General features: G+C 39.9%; 1 protein-coding gene across 6 annotated transcripts in view; it reads left to right on the top strand.

Moving 5' to 3' along the window:
- The window catches only part of grm1 (glutamate metabotropic receptor 1), a 255,315-nt gene that overhangs the window by 211,817 nt on the left and 17,476 nt on the right, over positions 1-26,022 (top strand). For 2 of the 6 annotated variants that reach the window (XM_003215723.3, XM_008122930.3), the window contains exon 9: positions 9,377-11,568. The exons of 2 other annotated variants lie outside the window; for them this stretch is intronic. In XM_003215723.3, coding sequence (XP_003215771.2) covers positions 9,377-10,229 — 853 coding nt within the window. In that variant the 3' untranslated portion in view covers positions 10,230-11,568. Of the gene's footprint in view, positions 1-5,144; positions 5,230-9,376; positions 11,569-23,321; positions 24,396-26,022 lie in introns of those variants that run through there. 2 more of the 6 variants (XM_008122937.2, XM_062977620.1) reach the window with 2 other exon arrangements.

The following is a 26,022-nucleotide window of genomic DNA, read 5'->3' as shown; positions in this document are numbered from 1 at the left end:
AATCGGCATCTACGAATTTTTTCCTAATTTCTCTATAGTTTCAGTCTCTGAATCTCTATATTCTCCTTCTTTCTGGTCTTCCATAGTTTAGCCTCTGTCTCATCATGTCTTTTCTCTATGGTATTCCCATAGATTCATATCACATCATTCTGTTGTCAGGCTTCCAGTCACTCTATCTAGAATCATAGAATAGTAGAGCTGGAAGAGACCTCATGGGCCATCCAAACCAACCCCCTGTCAAGAAGCAGGAAAATCTCATTGAAATCACCCCCAACAGATGGCCATCCAACCTCTGCTTAAAAGCCTCCAAAGAAGGAAAAAGTTCAACTGCCGAACAGCTCTCACAGTGAGGAAGTTCTTCCTGATGCTCAGGTGGAATCTCCTTTCCTGTAGTTTAAACCATTGTTCTGTGTCCTAATCTCCAGGGCAGCAGAAAACAAGCTTGCTCTCTCCTCCCTACGACTTCCCCTCACATATTTATACATGGCTATCATGTTTCCTCTTCTGCAGGCTAAACATACCCAGTTCTTTAAGCCGCTTCTCATAGGGCTGATTCTCCAGATCCTTGATCATTTTACTTGCCCTCCTCTGGACACTTTCCAGGTTGTCAACATCTCCCTTCAGTTGCGGTGCCCAGAATTGGACGCAGTATTCCAGGTGTGGTCCGACCAAGGCAAAATAGCATGACTTCCCTGGATCTAGACACTATACTCCTATTTATGCAGGCCAAAATCCCATTGGCTTTCTTAGCAGCCGCATCATTGTTGGCCCATGTCTAACTTGTTGTCCATGAGGACTCCAAGATCTTTTTCACACATAGTGTGGTCGAGCCAGGCATCCCCCATTCTGTATCTTTGCATTCCATTTTTTCTGCCGAAGTTTAATATCTTGCATTTGTCCCTGTTGAACTTCATTTTGTTAGTTTCGGCCCATCTCTCTAGTCTGTTAAGATCGTTTTTAATTATGCTCCTGTCTTCTGGAGTGTTAGCTATCCCTCCCAGTTTGGTGTCGTCTGCACACTTGATGATCGTGCCTTCTAACCCTTCATCTAAGTCGTTAATAAAGATGTTGAACAGAACCAGGTCCAGGACAGAACCCTGCAGCACACTACTCAAGACTTCTTTCCAAGATGAAGAAGATGCATTGGTGAGCACCCTTTGGGTTTGTTCGCTTAGCCAATTACAGATCCACCTAACTGTAGTTTTGTCTAGCCCACATTTTACTAGTTTGTTTGCCAGAAGGTTGTGGGGGACTTTGTCGAAGGCCTTACTGAAATCCAGGTACGCTACATCCACGGCGTTCCCTGTATTAACCCAACTCATAACTTTATCAAAAAAAAAAGAGATCAGATTAGTCTGGCATGACTTGTTTTTGGTAAATCCATGTTAACTATTATCAATGACCACATTTGTTTCTAAGTGTTCGCAGACCATTTCCTTAATGATCTTTTCCAGAATCTTGCCTGGTATCGACGTGAGGCTGAACAGACGGTAATTGTTTGGGTCGTTCTTTTTTCCCTTCTTGAAGACAGGGACCACATTCACCCTCCTCCAATCTGCTGAGACTTCTCTTACTGGTTGCATCCTGCTTTTATTTACTTCCACCCTTTCAGTTTTTGCCTTCTTCCACCCTCAACTTGCATCCACTCGCTGTCTTCCTCCCTTCCCAGGCTTTCTTCCTGCCATTGGCAGGCTTCCCTTCTTTTATCATCAATGCTGTTTGTTTATGAAGAAGCTACAGCCTTAGACTCAACAAATATGCTTTCAAGGTCAGTCTTCCTTTTACTAGTCCATCGGCTCCATTTTAGTTCCTTTGAAAATTGCAGTGGAGTAATGGAATATAAAGTTTTATAGCCCTTTGTTTTATCCTCCCCCCCCCCCCCTTTGCCTGCTCCCCATAGGGGGAGGGAGGCAAGAGATATTCCCTTCTTTCTTTCTTTTTTCCTCCAATCTTCCTCCCTCTGGATTTATTACTTTTTCCCCAAAGGATCTCCTTATATTATATTCTTATTGAATCAGGAAAGGTCTCGTTACACATAGAATATATTGATTTTCTTTAGAAACTCACAGTTTCATTGTCACTGGTTTCTCAGCTTTTTTCTTTTTTTCTTCTTAATATTTTAAATGGGCTAGGGCTGGCAGTAATTGTGGATCCTTTCAGACCTGACTTCCTGCAGTCCAATCCACAATACCTTTGGCACCAGTCCGGGCCCATTGGACTGTCTCCCTTGAGGAGAAAACGGTTTTTAGGGCCATTGGTTGGTACCTATCAGATTTAGTGACTTTTCCAGCCTCAATCCACCAGAGAAGGGGAGCAAATTTGCCCTCCAGAACGGAATTGCAGTTGGCTCTCCAAGAGTCCTCAGAGTCCAGCCTGCTGCCATCCGTGCCCACTGGAAGTTTCAGCATATGCTGTGTTTATTTATGCCTGCAATGATCCATGGCGATTTGATTATCTTCTACTGGTGACAATTTTCATTTGATTATTCTTTGAGGTAGTTCAGACTAGCAAAAAATTAGGACTCTTGACTTTTTAAAAATCTCTTATTTGGGGGAACATTACTTTGGCAGCTTTGAACCATTTTACTATGCATTGCATCTAAGCAAAGAAAGCTGAGAAGATAATTAGCATTCCTCCAGATAATGCATTCCAATTATGATGTCTGAGCCAAATGAATTGGAAGAGTGAAATCTGTTTAAATGTCAGGTCTGACTTTACAGGATAAATTTTATATACTTAAAAGCTAAAGTATATCCTATGCCAAATACCATCAATAACTTTAATCAGCTAAATTTTTAAGATGTAGAAGTCTAGGAAATGTTGCAGCAAGATCTTTTTAAAGTAGCAGCTGGTCGAGATCCTGTCAGTGAGTTGGTGATTCTATTCTGTATTGGCAATATCGAAGATGCTGAACATAATTTACATTTAGATTTGAGCACCTTGGATAGCTCATTTAAAGTTCAAGCTAAAATCCAGAAAATATTTGCCAAAGAAAATCCAGAGAATATGATATTAAAGCCATCTGCTTCTCCTGATTCAGAATTAATTTCTCATCATTTCTTTGAAATTTTGAATCAACACCACAACTCTCCTCTCCCAGGATGCTTTCAAGATGACATTTTACTCCCAGAGCAGTAAAAATATCTATTTTAGTGTGATAAATAGAACAGTGTTTTTTTATCGTCTTCATAATATTACGATTTATAAAATATAGAGTATGTCAATAAAAACAAATTAGCATCATCCTCCCTTCAGGAAAACAAGAAAAGGAGGGGGGAAGAGAGAAAACAACAGGAGTTAGATTCCCTATAGTTAAACACATTGATATCAGGAAAATTCTGGTTTTGCCATTTTTTGTGTGTGTCAGGAGCAACTTGAGAAACTGCAAGTCGCTTCTGTTGTGAGAGAATTAACTGTCTGCAAGGACGTTGCCCAGGGGATGCCTGAATGTTTTGATATTTTACCATCCTTGTGGGAGGCTTCTCTCATATCCCTGCATGGGGAGCTGGAGCTAACAGAGGGAGCTCATCCACTCTCTCCAAATTCGAACCCCACTGACTTGTTGGGCAGCAGTCCTGCCAGCACAAGGGTTTAACCCATTGCACCACCGGGGGCTCCAGTTTTGCCACTAAAACAGCAACATGTTTTGATTCTTTCTCAGTTCCTGATTTATCTATTCATTTTAATAAAATTATTTTAATGTAACTTCTGTCTATCATTCTGGCCCAAAATAACGAAATTCTGTCAGGAAAACATATAATGATTGTGAGCATAATGTCTCATCAGCATTTGGCTGGGCTGGGCATTCAAAGACCGAAAGGTAAGTGCTTCCTTCAGGTGCTTTGCTTTCCCATTGATCTTTTTATCATGACATAATTGCTATTGGTTTTCCAGTACATCATCTTATGATTTAATTTCTAATCTTCCTCAGTAGTATGTGCTGAAATAGGACTCATTCAAATGACCTAGGCTGAAAGTAGAATCTATAGCATTTACAAAAGGAAAATGCTTGGTATGTGTGCAGCTGTTTCTAAGCATTCCGGCCATCTCAGGACAAAAGAAAAACCCATACATTCATCTTGCGATTTTCTTCAAGGATGTGACATAAAATGCAACTCTAACTAAAGCCAACAAAGTTACAAACCCATTCTTGACCTAGAGACCCATGCCTGCTCGCACACTAGCCCTATCCTTAGACAGAATGAAGCAATTGCCTCTGGTGACAAATGTGGGAGGGGGGGGGATTATCCTCTTGAGTAATCAGACATCTCCACTATCAGAAGGCAGAACTGTGTGTTTATGTGTCACATAGCCACTTCAATATCACATATATTCATCAGCTACCCTCAGACAAATGATGCTGTTCTCTTATTGCCATAGAAAATTAGAAGAGCAGTCCACATAAAAGGGGCAGGGGATGAATTTGCCTTTTGCCTCAGGGAGCTAAATATTTTGGATTTACCTTGCACATGTTAATTAAGTTCATCCCAGCTGAAAGATCATAAGTCCAGGAGAGAGCAAAAAAAAAAATCCAAAATCTCATTTCCTAAACTTGAAAGGTTACTTTTTGTCTATGGCTGTGTTATTTTAGGAGTCATCATTCCCAAAAGCAAACAGTTCTGCTCTTTTACAATTTAGAAATGCTTTTCTGCCTGGTTGCCTAAACTCTTGTGCTTGCTCACCACCAGTCATGCAAAGAGTTCATTGTGCAAGCTGTTTAGACAAAACTGAAGCATTTCTGCTCATGCAGAACCCCATCACCATTTGATTCAACCATGTTCCATTTTAGCTACTCCACACTGTTGGAGATTTTGAGTGTTTCAACCTAGCTGCCCCCTACCCAAACACTGCTGTGCTGAACTACCTCTGGTTTCTCAACACATAGTGAGTCAATGGGGAGAAAGAACTGGATTTGGTACAAAACGCTTGAGCATAATGAGCAGAACAACCAAAGAAGCAGCCAAATCGAAACCAAAAGAAGCAACCAAACCACTGAATAATGCAGATGTGGAAAAGAAATCCAAAGAGGCCCAAGGAAGGCTGGAAGTGGGAACAGGGCCAGGCACCCGACTGAGTGGTACAACTGCCATGACTGTGCATGTGGATAACCACTCACTGGGTGTCTTTTTCTTTTCAATCCTCAGGAAGAGGCAGCCAGAATTCTCGCCCACCAACCAGTGTCCGTCGGCACATGTGCAGCTTTGAAAAACCCCAAGCTGCAATGAATGTGTAAGAGAAGCTGCATGACAAACAGTGGTGTATTTTTTTTTATCCAATTGCTTTTTCTTTCTCGTGATTTTCTCATTTCTAATAATGGGACAATAATGTCGTGCATGCCATTAATGATGGAAAAGTTGAGTTGTGCGTCCCATTTTTCACACTGCCTTGACTTTTGCCTGCCCATATCTTCTCTAAAGGACACTGTTAAACCATTTTTGGAAGAGGTTTTCTGCATTGTTTTTCTGTGGCTGTCACTTCAACATCTGCAAAAATAATATGCACATATATACTTTTCTTGTTGGTTTTATCTTTCCACGTTTAGCTGACACTTTTCCACCTTTCACAGTTTAGCATGGAGTTTAATTGATCCATCGCCTTTCAACTGAAAACTACCGTAGTTTGCTCTGTACTTCCTGCAGCCATGGTTGATGAATTTAGGCTGAACATTTGAGGAAGATGACAAAAAAATACTGATTTGATGGAGTGTGGTTCCCTAAGTTGCTATTTAATTGCCTCTTTGTACTTTCTCATTTTTGCTGTCATCTTTGATTTGCTATCCTTTGCTTTCATCATCTTCATTTGGGAATGAATTCCAAGGCATGTCTAAACTATAAAAAAATCAAAATAGCTCACTACAAAAAATTCTCACTTCTGGGATTCTAGAAAAGCATCTCCGATCTACATGGATCTCTGCAGCAAACAGGTCAGGATTAGCAAACTAAGGCAGTGGATAGGCAAGTTGTCCTGGAAACATGAGGATATTAGAATGCTATAGACCAGGCCTGCACAACATATGGCCCACAGGCCAGATGTGGCCCACAAAGGCCTTCCCTGCAGGCAAGGCTGGGCTTCCCTTTTGCTGCTTAGCCCTTGGCATGCCAAGGGAGCGGCTCAGTCCCCTCCCCTGTCTCGTAACATTCACATGGTGAGACAGGCAGGCATGCCAAGGGCTGACAGCAGGGGAACAAGCTCATGCCCTTCTCTAGGCTCGCACTGTTCCCATGGGAATGGTGCAAGGGGAGGGGGTGGGGCTTCCCACTCTGCACTCAGCCCCCCTTTCCCAGCCTCACACAATTCCCATGGAAAAGGTGTGGGGCTTCCCCTTATTTATTTATTTATTTATTTCCAGCATTTATACCCCCGCCCTTCTCACCCGGGGGGACTCAGGGCGGCTTACAACAGTTGGCAACATTTAATGCCAAGAACATAATAATAAAACAAAACAGTACATATAATCAATTAAAACTATAAAATACACCATTAAAATACATTATAACAATTAAAACATATGTAAATTAGATCCCTTCAGCGGGAAGCGAGGAGGGGTGGCCACCAAATGATTTTTGGGTGAATATTAGCCCTTCTGCCATCCTAGCAATTCGAAAACATACAAATGTGAGTAGATCAATAGGTACTGCTCTGGCGGGAAGGTAACAGCACTCCATGCAGTCATGCCGGCCACATGACCTTGGAGGTGTCTATAGACAACACTGGCTCTTCGGCTTAAAAATGGAGATGAGCACCAACCCCCAGAGTCAGGCACAACTAGACTTAATGTCAGGGGAAAACCTTTACCTTTATCTATTGGCCCTTTACAAGGGCCATATTGTGCGGGTCTGCTATAGACAATTGGCGAATGAGAGTTCTCTTCTGTCTTTGATCACTATTGACTCTGGAGACCTGAATAGGTAGTGTTCCAAAAATCTTATTGATCTAACACTTCTTCTTGTACCTCCAATTTAATAAGCGAATGCTTCTAACCCAATCAATCAGAGCAATTCCTTGCCTATCTCTATACTAATGTAAAACAAATGACCAGTGGGAATGACAAAGTAGGAATTGTATGGAATTCCAGATGCAGTTGGGCTATAGCTCCCAGCATTCTTTGCCACTTAGTGTACAGGCTGGGGTTGTTGGAAACTGCAGTTCAGCATTAGGAGTGATTCTCATCCCTGGCCCAGGCTTCTACACCACACTAGGATGCCTTACTAATCTAAATGCACCAGATTCTGTTTGCTGTTGGAAGCTAGTTAATACTTGCATGGGGAACAACCCAGGAATATTAGATTCTATAAGCTAAGTTACAGAGGAAGGCCACAATTAACATGACCATTCCTTGCATTAAAATATCCTGTGAAATTCATGACCCTATCAAACTTAATAGGCAACTTGAAGGCATATTACCTAGATATTTTTTAAAAGCTTGTGGAGATGGCTGAAGAAGAAGAGAAATAGGAGGAAGCAGCAGTGGGAACAAAAGCATCACTTCTCTAGATCACCCAGAACTACCACTGAAATTGGTGGGAGAAGGAAAACCGTCTTTATTTCTGAGCTTTTGTCAAATCGTTTCAGTAAGAGTCCTGGTTAGATCATATGAACACTGCAGTAGAGGATGTCTCTGTTTGCATTTTAAGACATTTGTTATTGAATGGATTATTGGGACTAAAATTTTATGGTGGAATGAGCATGAGATGGAGTGCTGCATCTTTCATGATTCCATTGGGGAAAATGGCATAGAGGAATAAGAGCACATGTGATTGAAAGAATTCTACTCTGTCTAAAATAGAAAAAAAGTTTTCTCCTCCAGGAAACACAAAGGAGCAGGTAAAATGCACTCAATACATTTTGCAGATTCCAGGCTGGTTGTGATTGTCATATGTTCATGGCTATGTTCTTTATGTCATTTTGGTGTTACCATGTAATGATCAATTAAATAGAAGTATTGCCTTAGTTCTTGGCCTTTCAGAAGGTAAAAGAAGCAATATGAAAAGCGTATTTCTGGTAAAGTCATCTTGACATCACTATGCAATCAAAGGGTTTATCTTTTGCCAAACAACATTTTGTTTGACTCTAACATTACAGTCCTATATATACTGATGAAGATGTTAGTCTCATCCTTTAAAACCTGAACCAGAATTTTTGTCCTGGGTTCACTAGACCCACTGAATCAGTGGATTTATATAAGGGATGGCTCATCATTTAATAATTCCATTGTGTACACTAGTTAGGATCACTAATGGAATTATTCCTAAGGCAGCTGCAAGTAAGCTTCATTAAAGTGTGTGGGATGTCAATGCAAATGCACATGTCAGGAAGGTTAGCGCTGTTAGGGAAGATTTGAAAAAAGTACCCTAGTCTCTTGCTGCAAGCTGTTTCACTTTTCATTTATAGCTATTATTATGGCATTTAAAATAGTGGTTATGACTTTTCCAAAGACATAATTTTGATACCATAAAGGCACAATAAATATAGTCAGGCGTGGAGACATGAGAAAGCATAATGGCAAATGACAGCAGAGCTCAAAACAACCTAAAGGTTTCCACAAAGAAAAGAGAACTAAACTTCTGTTTGTCTCAAGTCAAAGTAAAACACAAAAGCTCTTTGGAACCAAACAATCACAAAATGCAAACATGTACTACCATTTTCAATCCCATTTATATGCCAAGCCTTTTGCTATTGCAATAGATGATGGGCCTGCTACAGCCATAGGGGTTCAGATCCGGGATCTGCCACTGATGCAAAAAATGAGGATGATCAAGCATCATATTAGTAAAATGGAAACAACATGAATGTGCGCGCTTCAGTGTGTCCTCGTTCATGTTGCCACCATTTAGTAATATGGAGTGGGACAATATGTCATCACTGGAAATTGCAGGTGTGATCCAGATGATCTGTTTTCCACTGTAGTTGCACAACAGGGAAACCTATTGGTGTAACAAAAAACAACATCTCTTACACCTTTCAACACTTGTAATGCATACTAAGAAGAAAGTATGATTGGTCCTCCAGGTTTCTCTGCCCTCACTCTGCTTCATTAGATAAAATAGATGAGTGTGAGAAGCACTAACTTATGGCCTCATATCATGTATTTTGCTTTGCTACAATGGAGAGACAGAAAGAAAGATTAACAGGTTTATGGCTTTGGTGGCAACTACATTTTTTCTGTAACTGCTCCACCCAAAGCACTTGAAACTTACAAACTGCAGCATCAGATTTAAGAGTACCAGATGCTCCTCACTGGACTTCTTTGTGAAATGAAGAAATATTAGAGGAAAATGTAAAAAGAAGATTATGTGTGTTATGTGGTTTTATTTTTTAATGTTGATAATTTGTGCTACTGCAAATACGAATAAACACATTTTTGTCTTATTCATAGTTCTAATGGCAAGTCTTTGCCATGGTCTGAACCAGGAGGAAGACAAGCTTCCAAGGGACAACACATGTGGCACAGACTCTCAGTGCATGTGAAGGACAAGGAACCAGGATGCAACCAGACCGCTGTGATCAAGCCCCTAACTAAAAGCTATCCAGGCCAAAGCAAGAGCCTGACTTTTTCAGACATCAGCAGCAAGACTCTGTACAATGTGGTGGAAGAGCAAGAGAGTGAGTCAGTGGGTTTTAGCCAACTGAACAATCCTTCTACAGTTGTGCACAAGCAAGTGATGATGACACCACCACTGCAAGCAACAGCCGAGGAAACCCAACCGTTTTTGTCTGAACAGAATCCCAAAGCTCTACCACAAACAAATGTTACGGAGCAGCTGCAGGGTGCAGTCAACAAATTTGCCACTGGCATTTCTGACTTCAACTCTGTGATCTCTGTGCCTGGCACAGGGAATGGGGTGAAAGCTATCCATTATTCTCCAGTGATACCGCAGAAGCAGAAGCAGGTGTTGCCAATCCAGATGGACACTTTCAATAAAGAGCCAGTTTCACTCCCAGCTGCTGAAGAAGAGGAGGAGGAAGTAGATGAAAACTTGAAGCTCCTTCAAGAATATGTATATGAGAGGCCAGGGAACCTAGAAGAGGAAGAGAAGGGGACAACCAGCAAACTGACTCTTGAAGATTCACCAGCCCTGACACCCCCATCTCCTTTCCGAGATTCAGTGGCTTCAGGCACTTCTATGCTCAGCTCCCCTGTTTCAGCATCTGTGCTTTGCACACCTTCCAATGCAATCTATGCCTCTGTTGTCCTGAGGGATTATAAGCAAAGCTCATCCACCCTCTAGAATAGAGGCTGTTGTGACAAAAGGAAGTAGACCATGTCTCTTCTGTCAGCTTTAATTTGATGGGTAGAACCAGTATAAGCCATGCAAGAGGAGGAGAACAAATGTGGTGTAGTGTATACAATGGGGCAACAATGTGTTTCCTGCACTAAATTAATTTTGGGGGGCTCTAGTTCTTTATCTGTTGTGGGTTTTTTAAGGGGGAAGTATTGTATTCAAAGTATTGTATTCTGAGAGGACTACAAGAATCTTGACAAAGCACAAATCCCATATACAAGTTCTATAGCAAAAAGAAATTTTAAAAAAAATCAATAAGTACACAATGGTCACACACATTGTCACACACACTCTCTTGGCAACACTTGAATATGATTCTGTGTAACACAACCATAGACAATGCATTAGCACATCTCATGGCTCTACATTGCCATTGAATGCCACAGACTCTAATGCAGCAACATCTGTATCAAAAAGAAGGAAGGAGGAAGGGTCCTCTAGTTTAGTTTTTTATGCTTTCTTAAGTGGAAGCAAGCATTTCTTTTCTCAAGTTTGTTTTGGAGAAGCAAAAACTAGCATGAAAGTACAGTATATAATTTATAAGAAATATTTAGAACATCCAGTTTAGATCCCCGATTGTCATTTTAAAGGACCTGAGTAGACACAACAAAGACATAAAACGGTCTCTTGATGTGAACCAAGGCAGAAATCCCTATAGTAGTGAACATTAAATGTACCCTTTCGTAGAAGATTGCGAGCCAGGTGACTAAACTGTTATGGCAAACTTCCCTGTAGCAAAAGAATATATACCAACTCAACTTTCATAATCTGATGCATCTGCCATGTGGTTACATTGTTTGTTTGTGTTACTATGGAAACAAGTACATATAAAATAATTATATATTTTGAGCAACAATTACTACTACTTTAAAGAAAAAAGCAATTCTTAACCGTGGCTCGTTAGATTCATGGTAGAGGCAAGAGAGTGCGTGTATGTGTCTTTGTATGTATGTGTGTGTATAACTGTATAGAACATGTGATATGTAACATCTAATAACTGCCATGGATGAATGTCCTACAAGTATACTATTGATATTTTTATGTTTCAACCATGTTTTATATTGCATTGTTTAAACATATACTATAGATCTTTGGAAGTTTGTATGCTGTGCTGAAACATTTTTAAAAGGCGGAGCCTTCCCTTATAATAGGGTGCTTGATTTTGCTGATATACTTGCCATGTGGAATTATGTTGTTGAAAATAACCAGTGCTCCAATAATTTGTTATTTCATGTATTTTAAGCAAACGTGGTTAATAAAAGATGCATCTCTTTTAGAAATCTTCCACATGCCAATATTGAATGTAAAGGTGAATTTGGGAAAAAATATCTAGACCATTCCTAGTTACTTTAGATCAGTGGTTCTCAGTCTGTGGGCCGTGGCCCAGCAGTGGGCTGCGAGAACAAAAATCCAGTCCATGAACCTCCTTCCTCTTTATTTATTTATTTTATTAATTTTATTTCTGCTCCTTTCCACAGAGTTATCCATTGCATTGGATAAACCACATCAGCTCTAGATTATTAACTATGGTTTTCTGTTGGCAAGCAGATGGTGACTACTGGATGGCATATGTTCTGTATCATAAACTAGAGCTGATGTGATCTATTTTCTGCAATTTTCTGAATCAGCATCCCAAGTAAGCAAACCGAATCTAAAGTTGACCAAAAACTGATTTGTAACCCTTTTGGTTCTAATGTTGAAGAGTGGTCCCTGGTCAAAATGGACCTGGTCAAGTGGGCCCTGGTAAAAAAAAGGGTGGGAACCTTTAGATAAATGAAATGTATTTTCCCATAGTAGAGAACTATCTTCAATGCTTTACAAGCAGACTGTGCACCTGACTCTGTCCATCACTGCTGCGTTTTTTCTCATGATCACTTGATCTACAATTTGAGCCTTTTGTCCATTCTCCACATTTTGAATAATTGGAATAAGTACAGTTATCATCATGCTATGAAGAGAATAGCCTTTTCCACATTATACTGCATTTCCTTTCTATGTTCTCTGCTCACTTTTGTCATATAAGGAAGAAGGAGATCAAGTGAAAATGAAAATCAAACATAAGACAAGATCTAATGGTTGATGAAACTGCTTCTCTCAGTTGAACTGAAAGTTGGGGATTCTGCCTTCTCATTGAAATCCTGAGTGGATCTATTAAATTTGCTCCAGAGGGACATAATCCATGTTGTCAGGCAGCCTGAGGAGGGCTAGAGAGACAGAGAAGCAAAAGGAATTCCAGTACCATACTAGGATTAGATAATAGTGTTGGTTTAGTCATAGACCTGAGAAAGACAATTTGTGCGTATCAAATCTCATTACTGGTACTTCATCATCCTTCCTGCTTCTCCTCTGCCACCTTGAAGACCACACCTGAAGGCAGAAGCACGGTGACAAAGTCTGAAGGACAGGAACACATTATAATGTGTAAGCATGTGTGCATGAAGTAAGATACTAAAAACAGCAGCAGGACTTTGGAAAATGTCTTATTAGGATGAGTTTATCGCTGTCCTTGCTGTGCATAGCTATGCAGGAGTAAGCATGATCAAACTAGAGCCTGGAAAAGATCCCTTTGGAGACATTGAGACAGTGGCCATGCTGCCTGAAGGACTGTAGCAGTTGACCATCCAAAGAAGTAAGTTTCACATAGTAATCCTTGCTCTTATGGTTGTAGATTCAGCAGATTAAACTTTAAAAAATATATCCAGACAGCTGAAATGTAACTCTTAGTCTTTTGTTAGAAAGAAATGAAAACGATCTGGCAAATATGTGCATCTGCATGGATAAGGTGGGAACTCCATCAAATAAAGAGAAAAGTATCCTATTACCTACTCAGGAGCAGCTTCCTAAAGATGTGGTTGCCGTGTAGAGATCAGAAGGGAAATTCTCATTGAACAAGCATCCTTAAACATTAACTTCCTGAGATACAACATAAAGTAATAATTTAAGATTGGAAATCCATGTGGTTTAGTGGTGTGAGTGTTTGGCTGGAGCTCAGGTTCGAATCCCTATTTGGCTATAGAACCACTTGGGAACATTACATTCTCTTAGCTATAGAGGAAGGCAATAGCAATCTACCTTGAATAGATCTTGCCTAAAGAATCTTATGATAGGCTTACTATATCCTATGATAGGCTTGCCTCAAGTCTGAGTTGATTTGAAGGCACATGAGAACCCTGGTTAGTATTTGATAGGAGACCACAGGGAATACCCCATGTTGTTGATTGTATTCCAGGGGAAGGCCACAATGAACAACCTCAGATTATTTCTTGCCTAAGAAAGCCCTATGAAATGAATGTGGTCAGTGGATGTCCTGAAGATTATCATAAGTTGGTGCAAACTTGAAGGTACACAGCAACAACAAAGTTAATGGGATTTAATGGTACATTTATTCATGTGTATGTCCATTCATCCATTCAATTGTTTTAATGACATAGTGGGTTGAATCCAAGGCAGAAATCCTTCAGCTCAGTGGACATTTGTTCTCCTCCCATTCCACACAGCCAAGTATACAAAGATCTGGATCTTACCAGATATCTAGTTGAATACAAAAGCGCTTTGTCCCAAAATAATTAGGTTTTACCAGAGGTATCATTTGGACGTCTCCAGTAAAACTGAGACAGGTCTTGGGTTAAAGGCCTGTTTGGATGGGCCCTTACAAAGAAAAAGGAGATAAACTCCTTCCAACTACTCCCCAGTAGCTATATTAAAACCACCAAAATGCTGGTCATGACACTATTCTGGAAACACATTCCTGACCAGCATCCAAGGGCTCCTGAACCAGCAGTAGTTTTGAGTAGACAGCTCTAGTGGGGTGTCTTCTTTACCTTATGGTGCTTGAGTAAAAGAGCTGTTCAACAGTGGAACCCCCTGCCTTGGGGGTGTGGTGGAAACTCCTTCTTTGGAGGCTTTTAAACAGAGGCTGGATGGCCATCTGTTGGGGGTGTTTTGATTTGCTTTTTCTGTATTTCAGGGGGTGGCCCAACTTTAACATTCTATTATTCACTCAGTTCATTACCTAATGACTACTCACTCAAGAGAAAAAATGACAGTACTTGATAATGGTTATCCTAGGTCAGGGATGGGCAAAATCCAACCCTGAGGCCACATATGGTTGGTTTTATGGCCCCAGACTACATCCCTGATGGTCAGATTGGCTTCTTGTTGACAAAATGAGCTGAGTTTCCCCTTTTGTAAAACATCAAGAAGAGTGATTCACCATTTAAACAGGTTATGTACCCTGTGCATTCTTAAAAATATTTTTTATCAAAAAAACAGAGATGAGATTGCAGAGATTCCCGGTCCCAGATTCCCCCCCCCCTCCCTGCAGCTTTGGCATTTTGGTCAGCCCATGCCATACATAGAGGGCACCCAGCCCTTTCAAAATTGCCCAAACTTACCTAGTAGGTACACCTTTATGATCTTCACTTTCTGTAAAGAGAATGAAATAATTTCAGCCTTTTGGCATCCCCATTCCTCTTCATAATGATAACATTTATTTGGGTCTCTGGTTGAACTATATCCATTGGATGCATTCACATAGAATTATTGATTTCTTTATTGGTAAACTAGCTGTATCAACATGCTAAAGCAATTTAAGACAAATTGTGAAATAAACAAAACTCATCTACTGTGTTTTGGCATGTAACTTTGTAGAACAAGCCCCAAGGCTTTAAAATCTACTGATTTCAGCATTCAGGTGCTCACGTATCTGTGTGAATTACAACAGTATCTCTCCCCTGCCCCACCTGCCCCTCATGAGTAGGTGCTTTCTGTACCATCACCACTTCCCAGCATGAGCTGGGATGATCATACTTGTCATGAGCAGTCCTGGCACCAACACAAGGCTAATGAGGCAAGAGGCCTAGGCAGATTTTCAATGTGACAAAATGACCACAGATGGTTAGTCATTTAATATTATTGCCACAGTCTGGGAGAGCTGCCTGTTGGATTTGCTGGATGATGTGCAAAATAATTTGGCTGGTTTTGGAAACTGCACACCTTAAGGCACATGAGGATAGGGTGGGGACACCATCTGCCTTCCAATCTCAAGAAGTGAAACCAGTCATGCTGCAGTCATGACTGTAACTGGCATTTGCTTAAATTAAATCTGAAAGAAGAGCAGTGAGATGTAAGGAATCAAGTTCTTGGAGTGTAAACCCAACTCATTTTTGTCTAAATATGAGTTAAGGAGAAGGGAAACATTTTAAGAAAGGCCAGAGGAACACTTTCCTTAACTGCTTGAGAAGAAGTTAAATTCTGCTTTGGAATCAGATCTTAGCAACATCTCCAAATCTGTTTTAAAATTAGTGGGTACATAAAATCAGCAAACTTATCAAGAGAAAGAAGCAGCCAAGCTAAAGCAAAGCTCTCTTAATGAGATGTTTGATGGGTACTTTTAAAAAAAAACTACTCGCTGGCAAGTGATCTATGTTATCATTACATCATTGTCTTCTGGAGAAGAGCCTAGAGTTTTTGTGAACTCAGCTACTTTCAGAAATAATACATTAAAAGAGTTCTCTTTTGAAAGCTTGTGATCCAACATAAAATAATGTTAAAAGGCAAGCCTGAACTACAATATTTCTTGCTCACTATTTGGATAAAACAACTAACAGAACTGCATATAACCCAATCCGTACCATAAAAGGAAGCTGAGTAACTCCAAAAGGAACTTATGAAGCTATCTGATCAGTTTAATTCTTTATTGATTCCAATAGGCAATTGTACTCAGAGGTTTTAAATAAATGAATGGATTTTTAAATATAATAATTGAAGTAGCCTTACTGTATATCCATGTGCATTAATGTACACATTTGCTTATACAAGAGGCCTTAAATCATCTGTCAATGAAGGGGGAGAGAAATGGCTCAGTATCTGCTGTGTTTATATGCGCATTAATGGAACTTAGTTTGAGTCTCCATAAATTTGTGTAGCCTGAACATCACCATGATCCCTGCCTCCCCTACATGGATATAGGAATGTTTATTGCAGAAATAGAGAGTCCCAAGTCCTGGGGCTCCACCTGGTCCTTCTGTGATCCCAATCTTAACCCCTTTTACTTTTTTAATGTCTGTGCCCTCTTCCCTGCTGTTCGATGATTTCTACTCTTTCCCATCTCCCTATTTATTATAAAAGAAAGATGTCTCCTAAGGTTCAGAGGTGTGTGGTTTTGCTGATGTAAGGCTATATTGTTTCCCATAGTTGTGAGTGGGCCACAGGTGTTCTTCCTATCTCTGGTGGCAAGAAAACTTGCAAGTAGATCTTGCCTTGTCATGATGCACACTGTGTAGCAGCAGCTCCCAGTTTTTTTAAAATAACGTATTAGAAGTATTTCTTACATGATTGTTAAAAACAACAGAGTCCTATCACCAAGCGGCCTTTGAAATGACTCCAATAATTTGCTATCCAAACTAGCCTTATAGAAGTCTTATTTGTCCTAAAATAGTTGCATTTGCAGACCACATGTATTTCATCAAAATCCTCTCAAGAAATAAATGTTGCTTCTGCATGAAAGCAGAAAAAAATAGGCATAGTTCAAAGCTCTGAATAAAACCTCCTATCCCTCTATTTTTAGACAAACCCCAGGCTCATTTCTCAGTATCTTGTTTCCTGTTGCCTTGGGGGAGTGTGAAAGGGTGATATTTAGCAATTCACCCATTCAAAAGATCTCCAGTGACATTCGTGTGTGTAACATTCGTCTGTAAGCAGCAGAGTGTGATGCACGGCTGACACCTTTGTTATTAAGTCTGCACAGATATTCTATCACCACCCTCTCCACTTCCCCAACCCAGCAAGAAAAGAGGCAAAATTTACAAATGCCCAGAAGAATTCAATGAATAATTCACAATCAAAGAAGAGAATTGTGTTATGTTTTATTTACACAGCAGAGTTTGTTTCTTTTTATAATCTGTTCAATAACAGGGATTCGTTTCCCCCTGTTCCGTTTAACAAAAACGATGCAATTGAAGAAAAAATGTAAGCTGCTCAGTCAGATAAATCGGGTCCGACTCTTTCATCATTGAGTTGTTTCCCGCAACTTGACCCATGCCATGTACCATTCCACACTACAGCAAGAGATAGCGTAGGTGATGCCCAAATCGCAGCTGATGGGTTGCAAACTCTTGAAAGCTGAGGGCCCTTCTACACAGCAGCTAAAACAAAGGATTTCCCAAGTTAAAAGAGGGATGGCTACATGACACTAGCACTAAATTTGCACTAATTTGTTGCAAAGGATGAAAAACATGGAAGATAAAAAACAACCCTTTTATCCGAATTCCAGCCAGAAAATATGCATATTTGCATCACTGTATACCCTGCACTTGCGAAAAACATGTGATTTCTTTCCCTCTCCCCTGTGACTGCTCCAGCACATGTCCGCTTTTTTAAAAGCTGGAAAGAACTGATCAGCTGATTTAGCTGTGAAATGGACACACAGCTGATTTAAAGGAAGCATGAACACAGAGTAATTAGAACTTTCTGAAACTCTTTTATTTTAAACTTTATAATATTATACAGAGCTTAAATAAACAATTGGGGGAAGAGAGAAATCTGACAGAAGCTTTTTTTAAAATCACTCTATTATGTGCTGAAGCTCATATAAGCACATATGAATCTGTTTATATTTATATTAAGATATTTGCATGTACACATGTATGGTTCAGTGCATAATGGAGTGACTTTTAAAAAAAACTTTCTCTGGATGTCCCTCATCTGCCCTCCATCTTGTTCCGATACAGAGGATGGCGGGGGACCCAATCCCGGGATCAACCAGTCTGTGTGGGGACATGTTCTCAGGTCCCAGGTTTTTAAAATCCGCATTTTTGTGCTGTCTGGAAGCACCCTGAGTCTCTCAAATGGCACAATGCCTCCACAATTCTTTTGTACTGCTCTCTGGCTTCTGGAAGAATGTTGAGGAGCTTTACCTTTTTTCTTAAACATAACTTTAAAAAACATTCCTCATTTCACCCTCACAGAAATATGTCAATGATTTCTTTTTACAATCATAGGCACTATCAATATGTTTCCATAACAGTCATGCAAATACATTTTGGAGGGCGAAGCAAATCTCCAATTTTCTCTGCTACTTTATGAAAGAGCTCTACTCTGGCCAACAACAAAATGTGACTTTGAATGAAGGGCAAAGCATGATACCACAAAATAAAGGAAATACTTTTGTGCAGTTGTCATTCTATAACTATGTTGTTTGTTAAGCTTCTAATGATCTTTATTTTTTCTTTTGTTTTCTTGAACAAATGGAAAATAGTTATGCATTACCACAAGAAACAATTGACAGATGTGGATTTCTGTGTTTTGTGAGTTACCCTGTCAGCCCTTATTGTTCATTTGGGAAATGCGAGGAATTGACTCGTTTTAGGACAAATTGACACTATGAATACTGTTATATACACTTTTGTTATTATCACAATTAATCAAATAAGACAGTCTGACACATTGTGATTTCATCTTAGTTCATCTGAAAAGGAGACCAATAACTAGATAGGACACTGACAAACTGAAATGTAAGATTGGCATCTTCCACTTGGCTAAAGAAAATTCCCAGGAATGCTTCTTTCTTTCTCTTTCATGCTCTACAATTAGAACACTTTCATACAAATGTGTTGTTGAAGGCTTTCATGGCAAGAATCACTGGTTTGCTGTGAGTTTTCCGGGCTGTATGGCCATGTTCCAGAAGCATTCTCTCCTGATGTTTCACCCACATCTATGGCAGGCATCCTCAGAGGTTTTTTAGGTGGCTCAGTTCACCTTGGAGAAGATGGGGTTCGCAGATTCTTTTTGCATGGTCTGCCAGGGTTTTAATTGTGGTGGGGTTTTTTTAACCTAGGTGATGGTTCTTTCTCCCACCTTGGATTTTCCACAGATATATAAACCTCCCTTGCTTAGTTTCCAATATACAGGGTATTTGAAAAAGAACTCCCTAGTTTTAATGTGTTTTAACTTAAAACTAGGGAGTTATTTTTCAAACGCCGTGTACTTCACAACCTCTGAGGATGCCTGCCATAGATGTGGGTGAAACTGAAGTAGAATTCAAAATTTAGGGTCTCTTCTAGCGAAGGAGACCCATGCTGAATCCTACAAGGAGGGTTGCGTAACATCTGGTGAGCCTTCCGAGAAGCAAATCAGAATTTCCCTGTCCAAAAAGATTATCTCACCCACGTTCTGTGAAGAAGAGAGCACTGAGCCTTTTATCCTGTCCAGCTGGTACAGGATGACAGTCGCAATATGATGCAGTCATACATTTATAGTGAAAACATTTCTAGTTTTGAATTTCCCACCTCCCACCCACCGGCCGGCTCTGCGCTGTTTGGCTCTGACGTCAGAATGGAGGGGGAGCCACTAGGGGGCTTGTGCGCGTGAGCCCCATCTGTGACCTCACACCCTTGCTGACCAATGGGGGAGATGGAGGTGCAGCAACAGGAGAGGCAAAGAGTACACATGTGGAAATGACAAGATTATAGGTGACTCAATGATGATCCTTTGTCCAAATGGCCCGGTGATCGCCTGTGGCGCTTCAACCGGACCTGTCTTGTAGATTCTCCAATTGATTTTTCCAGTTTCATGAATGGGAGTCTGTCCATAAGATCAGTGATGGGATTATTGGTGACACAAAGTCCGAGGAAAAGGTGGCTTTTGTCAAGCCTTGCCTCTTCCTTCCAGGAAAATTGAGTCTTTTATGGTGAACAGCTTTCAGGATGTCCAGGGGATTTTCCTGAAGATGGCCTGACATTAATGTCCTCCAAAGTCTAAGGAAAGCCATTGTATACTGTAGATAGTGGGCAATGACAGTTCATGCCTGTAATCCCTTGACCTTTTATGGACATCCTGGTGGGGCTCATGCTGACCAGAGTTCAGGTTAAGGTTATCATGCTCCATTTATAAGGGGAAGGATATTATACAGAGAATAAAGGTAAATAATGACAAAATAATAAGTAATAATAATAAATGATAGCGGATACTGTAGGAACCCATACATGGGGAGGATTATATGGAGCGCAGCATCCCTTATGGGTTTAGGTAGACAAACACAATCTTCTTTATGACCATTTGGAGCATATTCATAAGGGATTAAGGAGGAATCCCATAATTTTCCTTTTCTGCCCAGGCAGGCGAAGGGGCAGGTTGGGGTACCCTGAGACTTGGGATGACGCAAGGAAAATGGGGTGCATGCAAGGAGGAAGGGGAAAAGGAAGGTCCCTGGTGCCTATAGGTTCATAAAAGTTCATAAAATGGGAAATGAATTGCAAGGGAAAGATTATAAAGCATAATGTTTTTCTGGGCTAACCTTTAGCCTAGATATGTAAATGTTTCTCAGCTCAAAAGGGAGGCCCTTTTGTTTGTGAGTCGTTGACTGAGATGGGAAACGATTAGAAGAGTCTTTGCTTAGTTTTCTCCATACCTCACAACCTCTGAGGATGCCTGCCATAGATGTGGGCGAAACGTCAGGAGAGAATGCTTCTGGAACATGGCCACACAGCCCGAAAGACACACAACAACCCATTAGAAGAGTCGTTAATTCTCAAGCCCAGGTGTGTCTCAAATGAAAAAAAGTGAAATAACTTTTGTGGCATGGTTTTCAGTAATAAATTTGTTACCTTCTGCTATAAATATATGAAACATAGGGCATAAAGCCTTGATTAAACATACATACTATCTAACATGGGAAGGGTCCTTGTTGTTGTTGTTGCCTTTGCAAATTGACCAAGACCTAACTTTTATTATCCAGGCTGATGTACTTGTCCTTAGCAAAACTATAAGTTACTATCTTTTATTGGGGAGGGGGGTCATGTTCGACATCAAAACGTCAGGAAAGAGTGCTTCTGGAACATGGCCATACAGTCTGAAAAACTCACAGCAGCCCACTTTTATACCACTTTAACTTCCATGGCTTCATCCAGCAGAATCTTGAAATTTGTAGTTACACTAGCATTTAGATTCTCTGCTCTAGTGTATCATCAACACAGGGTGCAGACATGACAGCAGTTAAAGTGATATCTAATTGATGTGAAAGAAATACATGTTTACAGTGGAAGCAACAGTATTAGGGATCACATTTTTTGTTACTACAGTAGAACACATCACCATATTTTCCTTACAAAATACAGTCTGCATATGACACACTTCTGGGATTTGAGGCTGGTTTGCATCCCATTTCTGGAGTTCTGACTGGTAAAAAGGCTGTCAGATTATTAACTGGGACTGGCAACAGATAGCTCAAAGTATCCTCTTTGCATCAGCTCTGTTAACTGCTGTTGTTTTCCAGTTACAGTTCAAAGTGCCGATTATTATCCATAAAGCCTACATGGTCAGGGTCAGGTTTTCTATTGGACCATATTCTTCCATACCAGTCTGCCAGTGTTTTGAGATCTTTTGGGATCTCATGGGTACATCTAGTGGGAACACATAGGGTGCGCTCTCAGTGGCTGCTCCCAGTCTCTGCAACTCTCCCCTTGGGCCCCTTCTACACTGCCATATAATCCAGATTGTCAAAGCAGATCATCCACATTATATGTTTTGAACTGCATTATACGAGTCTTCACTGCCATATAATCTGGTTCAAAGCAGATAATCTGGATTTTATATGGCAGTGTAGAAAGGGCCCTAGAGAGTTTAACCTGACAAGTAAAAAGCCTTCCTGTTTTGGCAGGCCTTTGAGGGCTGATTGCTCTTGGGAAAGGGCCTTTCATAATTCATTGTGTTGTTCATTATTTTTGTTGTTTTTTCTTCTTTAATGGTCATGCTTTTAGCTGCTTTTAAAATTTAGGTGTTTTTCATGTCAGGAGCGACTTGAGAAACTGCAAGTCGTTTCTGGTGTGAGAGAATTGGCCCTCTGCAAGGACTTTGACCAGGGGACACCCAGATGTTTTAACATCCTGTAGGAGGCTTCTCTCAAGTCCCCACATGGGGAGCTGGAACTGACAGATGGGAGCTCACCCCACTTCCCATATTTGAACCATCGACCTTTCGGTCAGCAGTCCTGCTGGCACAAAGATTTAACCCATTGCACCACCAGGGGCTCCTTCAAATTTAGTGATAGTTTAATAATATTTTACTTTTTTCATTATGTTACTTTTTGGTAATATATGCTACATTTGGAAACTGCTTGACTACTGGCATAAAGACAGGATGATGATATGGGGAATGAGAAAGGGGTTAAACAAAATGTTACCATTCCTCAAGTGATGGTAACTTCTTTAATTTTAATAGAGTTTTGAGGGCTCTGATGCTATCTGGGGTTGCTAAAGGGCGGTGGGCAATAGATAAAGTTCATCTTGTTTTAGATATTTGATACATATCAGTATGTAAAATAATATGATATAATGCTTATTATTTATCATTTATCATTTATTTAATTTATACCCTGCTTTTCTCCTAACAAGGGCCACAAAACAGCTTACAAAAGAAGGCAGACAGAAATATATCCTGAGAAACCTAGATGCAGAACATGCTACTCTCAAAACAAATTTCTACTCTGTGTAGAAATGATGAAAAATTGTATGAAACAAAGCAATTACTTTCAAGTATGTATATGGAAGTAAGCTCTTACCAATAAATTTAAAAACTCCAAAACCAAAATGGCTAATTGATCAGATCTGAAATAACAAATGCAATTTGTAATAAAACAAGATGGAAGCACCCATACAACTGTGCTTTTATATGTTTATATGTTTTAAATGCATTTTGCTATTGTATTTCATGCTGTATTCTGGGCTTGGTCCCCATGTGAGCCAACCAGAGTCCCTTCAGGGAGATGGGGCAGGATATAAGAATAAAATTGTTGTTGTTGTTGTTGTTGTTGTTGTTGTTGTTGTTGTTGTTTTCCCATAAAGGATGCCATAACAAATACTTGGAAAATCCAAATTCCAGTGTTGCTCCAAAGGCAAGCAATTTATGGAAATTTAAGTTACCACAGCTTGATTATCACAAACCACTGAAACTTAAAACAATGTGTGACACTAGGTGCAAATAAGATGATATTGTATTCAGTTCAATGTCTTAATTCAAGAAATCGCTTTCTACAATCTACAGAGATACTTGTGGGTACACCTCAGCAAGCAAGAGTCCAAAAGTGGCAGGCTAAAACCCAGAACTTCAATCCATGGCTGATACCGGATGAGAAACTCCCCCCTGGGCACACAGAAGACTGGGCAACATGCAAGGCACTGAACAGACTGAGAGTAGCATGCTCCATCACCACAAGATGCAGAACCAATCTTAGGAAATAGGGCTACAAAGTGGAGTCCACAACATGCTTGTGTGGAGAGGAGCAAACTACAGACCACCTACTACAACGCAGCCTGAGCCCTGCCACATGAACAATGAAGGATCTTATTACAGCGACACCAGAGGCATTCGAAGTGGTCAGTTTCTGGTCAAAGGACATTTAGTATAATGCCAAGTTTTTAACTGGTTTGTGTTTTTAAATACGTTATAACTGTACCCTCAATTTGCTTCTGATACAATAGATAAAAAATTAGGAAAGAAAGCTCATTCCAGATAATACACATTTTAAAATAAAACAAAAACCCAACAGCAATCCTACGTATTCCCTGGGAGTATAGAGCAGTTTTGAACTGACAGGCAACTTATCCAATTCAGATGTGATAATAGAAGGAAATTTACACAATATACTTGTCCTTTACCAACATTTACTACCATTAATTATGGTATGTTTACTTTGATCCCTTCTATATAGACATAGTCTCCATGAACTATTCCATGTATTTCTGTTCAGTTTTCATCCAGATATTGTGAATACATATACTCTGACAGTATTATATTTCACTTCCAGCATTGTTTGCTTAGCCCTACAGTTCCAAGTTAGGAAAGATGCTGTGTTTTTAAATGTTATTTTGTTCCTACAGACTTCAAAATCATTATGCCATGGATGATGTGGTCTAACGATAACCATGTAGCTCATAATGCTTTAGTGTTTTCCTCTCTGTTGAAAACACTGATGGCCAATTTCATGTGCAAATGTTATTGCTTCAGCTCGCCAAACATGTCCTGAAGTTTTCAGTTTGCTGAGTAAATTGCTTTGTGGAACTACCTATTAGTTTCATGAACTGTATATTGTTTATTAAACAACAGGATGTCAAAGCTGTTAACTTTAAAGAGATTTCTTCAGTTCTTAGCATTCCAATTTTCTCTTCTTTCACATTACAGGTTTCATTAAACCTTAGTGTTATTGAGTCAGTTCAACATCCCACCAAGAAAGAAAACATTAAATAAACTGAATACATTGCTAAATAAATAAACTTGGTGTACTGGAACTTTTTCAAAGAATGAAATTATCTTACTATCATTCTCTGCTTTTCATTAACCGTATCATAATGCCAATAATAATAATAATAATAATAATAATAATAATAATAATAATAATAATAATACTATACTTTATTTATATTCCGCTCTATCTCCCCGAGAGGACTCATAGGGATTACAGGGCACATATATGGCAAATATTTGATGCCATTATACAATTGACAACCAAGACAGACAGTACATAAACAAAGGCAAGGCTTCTCTCTTTCTTCATCTCCAGCTTCTGGCGGCTGTGCTCAACTCGGTCATGGGGAGGTGTTGTTGTTTCATTTTTTCACACCGAGGAGCCTGTTGTCCATGCACACATATTTTCAGGGGCATGTTTTACCTCCCTACCAAAGCAGTACCTATTTATCTACTTACATTGCTGTTTTCGAACTGCTGGGTAAGCAGAAGCCAGGGCTGACGACAGGAGCTCACCCCGATCCACAGCTCGAACTGCCAACCTTCCAGTCAGCAAGATCTTCTGTAACTGGCGGTTTAACTCGCTGCGCAAGCCACGGCCCCCTAATTATAATTTTGTTGTACATTGCTGTAGACTGCAATCTATAACTTTGTTGTAAGAATATATGTATTTAACTAAGTAATTTTGTCTCAGGTTGGTCCAGAGTAGCAATATTCAGGATGAGTTCCAAGGGCATCTGCCTTGCCTGTCTTTATCCCATAGTGGTGGTGGGATGGAGTCCAGACCATCCAGTGGGACTAAAACCAATTCAGCACCACTGCATGATTACCTTACTTTGGAGGTCCTCTGTTTCTGCCCCTCCAGAGAGTTCCTGATCATCACCAGGCGCCTTTGTTGACCCACAATTCTGTATCTTCTACCTGGATATGATTCATGAGTCTTAAGAATTTAGTTGTTGTACAAAGAATTATCATTACCATTATTATTATTATTTGTACCATACTTTTCTTTCTGAAAAAGACACTCAAAACAGTTGACAGTAAAACCAATACAGTTTAAAACCTAAACATATACATATAAACATATTATTATTATTATTAAACATATACAAACATAAACATATAATTTGATATTAACAACATTAAAAAAATAGTTAAAACCCTTAAAACTCATTAAAAACCTAAGACCACAGCACTCCCAATTTGACCTTAAAACCTCCTTTATTAAAAGCCTGGATGAATAAAAAGGTTGTAGTCTCCTGCTAGAAGGATAGCAGGGAGGGGCAGGGAGAGCCAGAGATTTATACACATTAAAGCAAATGTAGAAATAATTACAGTATGACTCCCATAATCATGGGATTCAGAGCCGGTCCAACAATGAGGCAAATTAAGCAGTCGCTTGGGGCGCAAAACATATGGGGGCGCAGTCGAGACTGCTTTTTCTGTTGATTTGTTGTAAAACATGATGTTTTGGTGCTTAATTTGTAAAATCTTAATGTAA

This window comes from Anolis carolinensis, chromosome 1 (assembly GCF_035594765.1).
Source record: "Anolis carolinensis isolate JA03-04 chromosome 1, rAnoCar3.1.pri, whole genome shotgun sequence".
NCBI lineage: Eukaryota > Metazoa > Chordata > Lepidosauria > Squamata > Dactyloidae > Anolis > Anolis carolinensis.
The sequence above is the reverse complement of the archived record's forward strand: the minus strand, read 5'-3'. Positions and strand labels throughout refer to the sequence as shown.